This window comes from Amia ocellicauda, chromosome 23 (genome assembly GCF_036373705.1).
Source record: "Amia ocellicauda isolate fAmiCal2 chromosome 23, fAmiCal2.hap1, whole genome shotgun sequence".
In the NCBI taxonomy this organism is placed as follows: Eukaryota; Metazoa; Chordata; class Actinopteri; order Amiiformes; family Amiidae; genus Amia; species Amia ocellicauda.
Window position 1 is genome coordinate 11,201,898 of NC_089872.1, and position 8,921 is coordinate 11,210,818.

An 8,921-nucleotide genomic window follows, 5' to 3' on the forward strand; every position below is an offset into this window, starting at 1 on the left:
TATTTAAAGAAACGCTGAATGAAAAGAAAAAAAACAAAAGCATTGCAACAATTATGTTTTTTTTTTCCTCTGTTCAGAAAGCACTTTAATCTCCAGTAAGCAGGAAAAGAGCTTTCCAAACACCATTGCGCATAACAAAGTGCAGTTGAAGAACAGTACTTACTTGTAGCCATTTTTTCTGGAAGGCAAGGCGGTATCCCATGGTCAAGTGCCCAGTGATATGCTCCTCTTCCAACTAAAAAGCTAGATTTAAAGAAATACCCATGAACATTCATGCTTAGAGTAAGATGGAATAAGTTTATGCTTAGATTTAGTAATAGTGGGTTAAGGCCAGGGTTGTTACAAAACCTTAGGGGTTAACAGGAGTAAAAAAGGTACATTTAAAAAGAATGTATAAAGGTAAGGGTTATGCTTTAATTTGAGGTTAAATTAGGCATGTAGCTTTATAATTGAGGCTTTAAATAAATAACCTAATAACTAAAATTGTCCAACACATTTATTACACATTTGTTCTAGTGAAGCTGTTTGAATGCTTTCACAACATCAGCCTGTTCCCTTGTACATGAGGCGAAACATGATCCTTTATTGGTAATTCAGAGACAGGCATTTGTTTTCATATGCATACATAAAGAGCAGTAGCTTCAGAAATCGGAAAGCATCCGTCATCCAAATTATTCTTTGGGGAATAAAGCGGCAGCCAAGGGGATGATTTATGTGCTTCTGAACACAGACCCCTTCAAAAGTTAGCGCAACGCAAAAAGTCCAAAGAGGATTTTGAACAGTGTCCCCGCCGCATCCGGACCGACTTTAGCAAAGCCATTTCAGCCCTGCAAGAACAAAGTTTGCGGGCCCTTTCTTTTTCACAAACACACAAAGGCTGATATGTTGCAAACAGCATCAGCACGCATTCGTTATGAATAGCATTCGGCTCTGTGGAACAGAGAAACACAAAAGGCCAAAGAGACGAGAGCAGAACAAAGTAATTACCAGGGAGGAATCCTGCCAGCCGACAGCTTCCCTTTCTGGGCTTCGCTCAATAGTCTGTTTGCAACTAAGACTGGATTCTTTATGCCTGGAAAATAAAATAATTGGAAACGTAAGACAAGCATTCCAGAAGAGGGAAGATGGGAAAAGTTAATTCTGCAATGTACTCATTAATTAATTGATATTTACTGGAGGCATGTTTGATCATTCAGGGGAATACTAGCGTTGCCACATACTGAACCCCAATATCGCTAGAGTCACACAAAGTGCAAATAAATACATTTTATACTATCAGTGAACATTTACAGTAAACGTATTTGTCTTCTCTCTCTCATTTGGAACAATGCTCAGAAAGTATTTTCAACAGTTTTTGTATTGTTCAATTTCCCCTTTCATGATGCTTCACATATTGGTACAGAAAAATCACTGTATGCCAGTTTTAACAGTACCTGTTTTTTCAGGAAATGCTCAGCCTTAAGCATGCTTCCTGGCATTGCACATAACTGAAACAGCCAAACACAATCCTCAATGCTTGGGATTTGGGGTTTTTGAGAGGTGTGCAATTTACAGCTGTGCTATAATGAAAACCTTCACAACTACACTCTTAGAGTTCTGAAGGCAAATCAAAGTTTACAGAACCAATATGAAAATATAATTTATTCTGTAGTGCTGAGGATTGGAAATGGCCTCGGGAGCAAAAAGCATATATTAGCATATATAAACTGTCAAAAGAGGGTACTTATAAAGAAAAGCAACAATAATGTACATAATATAATTTTAGGTTAGGCTAAACTTCCTTGCAAGCAAAATCTGTATTAACAATAAATCTTCATGTTAGGCCATTTGTTATTGTAATAGTTTTATATATATTCAGAAGTATCACTTATTCAAGAACAGTACAACCATTTCCTGTCTGCGCAAAGAAAACATACCACTTAATGCACCAACTGCCCCAAAATGTAAGGATTTCCCATCCATTATGCTGGCATCACACTCAATCTCCCCTGACAGGTTTAAATTGGAGCCCATCCCTGCGTTGGTAAATGGAGAATCCTGCAGATTTTAAAATGACATCTTTAGGCTGCAACTGAGATTCCTGCAAAGAGGCAGATTCAATTAAGAGAGACACAAACTATATGAAAAATAAGTAATCATAAGTGGTTTCCGGTGAAACTTTGAGTGCAACACTGAGGAAGGCAGACAACCTTTGCCGTGAAGCTTATTTTTCCCCTTGACGTTTTAACTATCAAGGTCTTGACGAATCCTAAATATGAAAACCTATAACCAAATTCACATACAAATCTACAGTGTCATCTTTGTAGTGCTAAGTTTTTCTTTTGCTTACTGGTACAAAACTGAACTAGGAGCTCTGTCTTTGCAGCTTATAATCAAGAGACCATTTCCAGTTTGGCTAAAAAGAGATCTGGTTAGAAAGGCTTCTCTTATCAAAAAACCACCATGGAAGCCAAAATTGAGCCGTCTAACCTCAGTCTGACTTGCTCTACTGTTATTGGAAGAACGTTTTCCAAACAGAGATCCAGCCAATTTAGTAGGATTAACAGACACTTATGCAGGTCATTGTTTATTTAATTTTATTTGATTTACCTCCAATTCCACAAGTGCTGCTGTGACTGCTTCAACTGCCGGAGCACCAGCTTTCAATTTTTCTACTGCCTGGAAAATAATGGATTGGACATAGAGAAAATTATTTAAATTGCAAATGCATGTGTGTGTGTCTCAGATTTAAGAGTCTAACAGCAAATTATCCTAAGCCATTTACAATAATTTGTGCATGGTCATTTACCAGTATAACAAGTGGTATATGGTATACTCTTCATTGTTCTTTCTCCACTGTTTAAGCCTATGAGAAAGAAAATGCTTTTGCTTACAGGTGGGATTATGCCGTCAAATGGATAAAAAGTACAAAGGGAATGCATTGCGTAAATGAAATACTAGTATTAATGCTAATTCTCAGATACAGTGCATTACTAAGGAAGGTGTTTAGTCATTAGGTTTTAATTTAATCAAAAGATTAAGGTTTAAATTTAGCCTCGCACCTTGCCAAAGCAAATGCAAGTACAACAAAAGCAAATTATATATAGCGATAATAATAAAGCGATTAAATGTATCTTTTGGAGCAGTTTTGCGATTGCATTTATAACAATAGGAAAATTCCAGACTCGTTCCCTGTGCTTCTACATTTGTGGCCAGAATCTACAAATCTAGAATATGTTATTGAAGAAATTAATTAATTAGAATAAATACCCTTCAATCAAGAGCAAAGTGTTTTATTACACATTATGAGCCTAATACCAAAAAACTGTCAACCTGAGTCCCTTCTCAAGGTTAGCATGCAGCCTGTGTGGCCTTTATTCAGTTCATGCTGCCAAAGTAACGTGGCAAAACATACTTGACTAATTCGGCAGTACTTGATGAGCACGAGATTTATTCAGAGTGGGAAAGGTTTATCACTTATCTTCTTCAACTGTTTAGTTCTTCTGCATACTTTCATTGTTGCAATTACCGTAATATTTTTATAACCCTGGATCACCTTGACAGGACGATCATCTTTCTCCTTACACAACTGAAAAATCAGATTCCATTTCCACTCATTAAATCCTGCAGATTAAAACCTATCATCTTTAAATAAATCATAGTTGGGTGTGAGTTTGGGATTTTTCCATTTACTGAAAATTACCTTCTGGCAAGCTCTCTTACAGACATGTTTATATTCCTTTGCTTTGGATTCTGAGTGGTAACCAGCTCCTGAGGAGGAAAAAAAAAAAAAAAGTTTGATTGCTGTATACTTTACTGAAGACCTTAGATGCATTATAATCAACCGAGAATTAGTCGGGATATCACCTTACAATCCTGCTTTTAACATCAGTCTAAAGGCAGCAAAGGTACTATCCCCTTCAGAGACCCGGTATCAATAAAAGGATTTTGACAGTAGTTTAGCCCCCAGGGATGTCAAAGTTAGACATTATAGTTGACGCTTATGAGCTGAGCCTTGATGGGGCTAGGACGTAATTATAGTATATGAAGTACAAGCTCACAACTTAGAAAGGTTCAGATTAGCCATACTAATCTAATAAGTGCTTAAAGGCAAACGACTGACACATTAAATGACAAAATTGAGCCCCAAATTATATGAATGTCCATATTTCATTTGGAGTTATGAAAAATAAATTGAGCATCAATTACATTTTTTTTCCTTTTATTTGCATCTTCTTTGAAGCCTTTGAGAGATTCAAAACCTTGGACCAAAGTCTGAGGGAGGTAAAGGAACTGCCACTGATTTCACATAAGGAAGAAAACTTCCTGAAACTTAATTATTGTGAAAGGATAAATAAATACAATTTGGCCTAACTATTGTAGAAGGCAGTCATTCAAATCAACAATCACCAACACCCAGACCTTTACTGCCAAGAACAAGTGAACATTTCATGAAAGTTATTTTGAAGTTGTAGCAGTTTTTATATTATATTTGGAAACAAGAACTCAACTGTATTTGGCATCAGTGTTCAATTATCTTAGTATTGAGGAGACTATAAATAAATATACTTCAAAACACATATCCCTGGTCAGAAATACCTCAAGGCACTAGTCACCATCACGGTTTTGTTATGGAATTATTTTCCTGTGCAAGGCTTTGTTTATGTTAAATAAAGTAGCATTGATGTAGGACTCATTAGTAAAAGTAATAAAGTATTTCATTTTAGAGAGCTATTGGATTTCCAGAATTACACATCAACACATATTACTATAAAGGCCTCCAGATGAAAGTATACATGTTTTCAGAAGCTTGAGGGGAAAGGGAAATTAAAGAGATGCGGTGTGCTACTTTACTGCTGCGGTACTAGGAGGGAAGTGATCAGAGAAACTTGCCTGCATGCACCAGCACGAATCCCACTGCCTTCCCATTCCTGGCTTTATCTGGTTCACATCCTCCCACCTCAATGCCAGCGGAGACGTTGAGACAGGGGGAAGCTTGCTGCACTTCGGCTGCATTGATTCTCTTCTCCATGACCACAATTGCGTTGGCACATCATCCTGACCTTTTCTTCTAATCAGAGGCTGGGCATCTCAGCGAACAGCAGAGTCCTACAAAGGCAGATAAAAGACAGGAAATGAGACTGTCACAGATTTATTAGGTTTCATTCCACTTGCTGCATGATTCATCACCTTCCACTGGGAGCAAACTTGGTCACATGGAATTGTTCTGTGTTTTTTTCTTTTCCTTTGACATCACTGTATTCAAAATCAGGGTATATATTTGCATTGCTCTTCTGGGATGAAAATGCAGAGGCAGGCTAATATCTGACCTGCTTACATATACATCATATATAGGGTATTGTTACTTAGATTATATTATGTAAAGAGGAAATTATTGTCATGAAAAAAGATACAAAATGTATATCCTCACAAAGAGAAGTCAAATGGGAAATGTATCAAGATATTCAGAAACCTTTGCATCACATCACTTGTTTCCATCACTACAGAAAAACAGCTTGGTTTAAGCGATCAAGATATATCTTCCACGCGTCCATGCATTGTCTTAACAATGATTTACAATGTTAGTACACGTGTGTTTATCATTTAAGTACACTCGTAAATAAATACATTTCTTATATACAGTCTACATACCGATAAACTAGCATGACGCAGTCTATATTACCACCAGGAAATGACGACGTGTCATGCAAATGCAATCAATAAAATAAAATGTGTTAAGTTTAATTGCATAAATAAAAAGCTCACTGCAAGGTTACATTCTGCAACCCGGATTTGAGTACTGTCTGCATCATACGCAGCAAGTTCCTCGTTGGTGGATCTTAAATTAAATACAGTGGAAGTGCATATACGGGCCCCTTTCATCACATACAGATCGACCTGTATATGAGTATTTGCAGGAAAATGCACAACGTGATATTATTGCAGCAGCTACCCAAACAGCTGCGAACTCGGCTATCTTGGAGAGTTCACGTAATTGATGCCTGCGCATGGAGGAATAAAACAACAAATAAATAAAAACACATGCATTGTGCTCAGATGCAACATATATATCCGTGGAAGCCCCCATACGCAAGACATCAACCTCTTATTATGAAGAAAACGAAATATCGTAGATCATTGCAACTCCCACCAAAGTTACACAGAGCCGTCTCGTTTGCATGACAGACTTACTCTGAATGTGAACGTCAACCGAGACATAAGCTCACGGACATACTTAGTTTTGTTTTTTTGTATCTTTAAGGAGTCATGGCCGTCGATATCACCAATACATGAAACTCAGCATTAACCAGTATTGCTCCGAATGAATTGTTCAGCGGCTGAGAGAAAAAGACATGTTTTCACTGTGAACTCGGTAACCTCTGCTCAAATCACTTCCTAGTTCAGTGATCCTGGCTCGTCACGTGATCCGGGTCTCCCACTCAGCGCAGCGGATAGGACGGGTTCGCGTTGCGCACATTTCTGCAGATCTGCGCGGCTCCACCAATGGGATCAGAGGGATTCTTCAGATCTGCGCAGAACTGCGGACATCTGCGCTACAAGAACGCGACCTTTGCTATTTCGACGTCAGAGAAACCTATGTAATCTTAAACTTGCAGGAAGAGAAACAATGTAATGCTTTTGTATTTATAGCTAATGTTTTGCGCATGTATATTATTTTATTTTTTTTGTCAAGGAATTGTTTTAATCAACCCCAAACTATAAAACTATAATAATTGATTACCACAAGGTAATCTATTCTGCCATGTGATTAACTATATAACCTCAAGACCCAGATTCAAAGAGACCAGCACCTCCTGACAATCCACAGCCTTCAGATTGATGAAAGTCTTACTGCAGATAAGGGAAAGGACAAGATGACCTTCACATTTCAAATGCTTTCTCCTCTCGTCTGTGATATAAATGGGAACATGCATGCAAGAATAGCTAATTGCACTGAGAGTAAGATTATCATGAATTGGTTTGAGCCTTTTGTGGGCCATATTTATCACCGAAAGACCCTGATTGAAAATCTAAGTTTCTAGATATTCATATTTCAACACATAAATGTAGGATGATATATTGGTTGTATAATATGTATGTATATTTGTTTTGCAGACTATTTAATAAAGATCTTGCAACTTTAGAAGCAAAACAATTGAATCAACAGCTGCTCGCTTTTAAAAAGGTATAATTAAATGTATAGTAGGGACAATGTATCTTCAGGAAATTGTTCTTTTAATACATTCCTCCCATCACTTCTGCTTTTTGTGTCTCAGAGATCATATGAAGACAAATTATTTTGTCAACTGTGATAAGTTATGTATGCCAGTATTCACTCAAATAAAAAACATTATACTTTTTACAGCCTTACATGAATGTGCTCAACATGGTCATACGTGAACTACGTGTACAATTACAGACAATGTTGTTTGTTTTTTAACTTTACTACTAAAAAGTGAGCATATCCTACACAGTGATAGTTTTGTAGAATATGTAATCAGCACTACAGCACCAAGAAATATAGCTGTGCAAGACTTTTTTTTTCGCCATACGGATGTTGCTCCTCAAGTTTAGCTTTGATTAAGCAAGAGAACCGAAGCATAACCATGGCTCACTCCGCTATCACGGTCTTGAGTTTGTCATGTCTCAGATTGCACTATCAAGATGAATTACAAGACTCTAAACAGACCACCAGATCCCATTCAAGAACACATTAAAATACATCAAAAGCATGCATCTCTAATTTTAAGTGCGGAGTTCGATCTGAGAGAGGAAAGGATCAGACATTGTTCAGACGCTAACTGCCATGTCAGCCACGTCTGAGCGCCTGATCCGCACTGACCCCAAACAAGTGATAAACACACTGCGGTAAAAGTCCCTGATCTATGACACAGGGGCTTTGAATGCTCTTCCAAGAGTAGGGGAGCAATGTCACCATGACACGCTCACATACATAATGAACCCTGTCACACAAACAGCAACTTGTAAACAATCGGTTGGGCCTTTATTACAACTGTTTGTGTCATGGAAGAATTCATCATGAATGGAGTCTCAACCAAGAACCTTTTCCTCCCAGGCAAAGTACAATTTGATATTTTAACCAAAGCTGCCAAAACAAACGAACAAATACATAAATAAATACAAAGTCTTGTCCTACATTCGTGCTGGTGCTCCTAAAAGCCTTTAATCAAGCACCATACTGGACTTCATTGATGGTTGGATATGAAGAAAATAGGATCATCTTGAATTAATCTGAACTCATGGAGTCACCACTGAACCACAGACATTCAGAGCATTTACTAACCCCGAGACCTGCCCTGCAGACAGACAGGACACGTCACTGAGACTGGAACAAAAAAAAAAGCAGGTGATGGCCGTGTTTCAAAACAATTGGGAATCATCTCTATGAGCAAAGTAACATCACACGGTCAGCAGACTTGGTCGACACCAGATGTCTGTCAGGACCTGGGTTTTTCCAGAACCATTTATGAAGGAAATCGTGTATTTGGCATCTGTGCATTAACTGACCTCTCACCTACTACTGAGATGGATCTGGGGAGTGTTTTATACCTCAAAGATTAATTTATAGATCATAACAAATAAAAATATATAAAAACATCCATTAAAATAATTAGCAATGGCATTTTGTAATATATTGTTGGACTGGTCTACTAGGGAATTAACAAGTGAAGTGGACAATCAGCATTAACTGCTTTTCTTATAGTGGTCAGGAGAACAAAAAGCTTTTTGCTATGAGTTAAGTTCCAATTTTAACTCAGTAATGAGAAGGACACTGACTGGAAAACTAATGAATGAAAATTAAAACTTTTTCTTCTTTTATTAATCAGCGGTACCAAAGCCCCAGCCCCCTCGTTCTCACAGATTAGCACCAGGACCTTTAGAAAGCTTTTTTTGTTTCATGTTTTGTTTAACAAGCGGTG

General features: G+C 37.6%; 1 protein-coding gene across 4 annotated transcripts in view; it reads right to left on the reverse strand.

The window, feature by feature from the left end:
- Positions 1-6,363, reverse strand: part of tasp1 (taspase, threonine aspartase, 1) — a 39,163-nt gene extending 32,800 nt beyond the window's left edge. For 3 of the 4 annotated variants that reach the window (XM_066696639.1, XM_066696642.1, XM_066696641.1), the window contains exons 1-7: positions 6,172-6,363; positions 4,873-5,088; positions 3,683-3,750; positions 2,590-2,658; positions 1,917-2,037; positions 988-1,072; positions 164-243 (exon numbers count right to left, since the gene is read on the reverse strand). In XM_066696639.1, coding sequence (XP_066552736.1) covers positions 164-243; positions 988-1,072; positions 1,917-2,037; positions 2,590-2,658; positions 3,683-3,750; positions 4,873-5,011 — 562 coding nt within the window. In that variant the 5' untranslated portion in view covers positions 5,012-5,088; positions 6,172-6,363. The remainder of the gene's footprint in view (positions 1-163; positions 244-987; positions 1,073-1,916; positions 2,038-2,589; positions 2,659-3,682; positions 3,751-4,872; positions 5,089-6,171) is intronic. The other variant, XM_066696640.1, reaches the window with a different exon arrangement.
- Between the last annotated feature and the right edge of the window lie 2,558 nt (positions 6,364-8,921).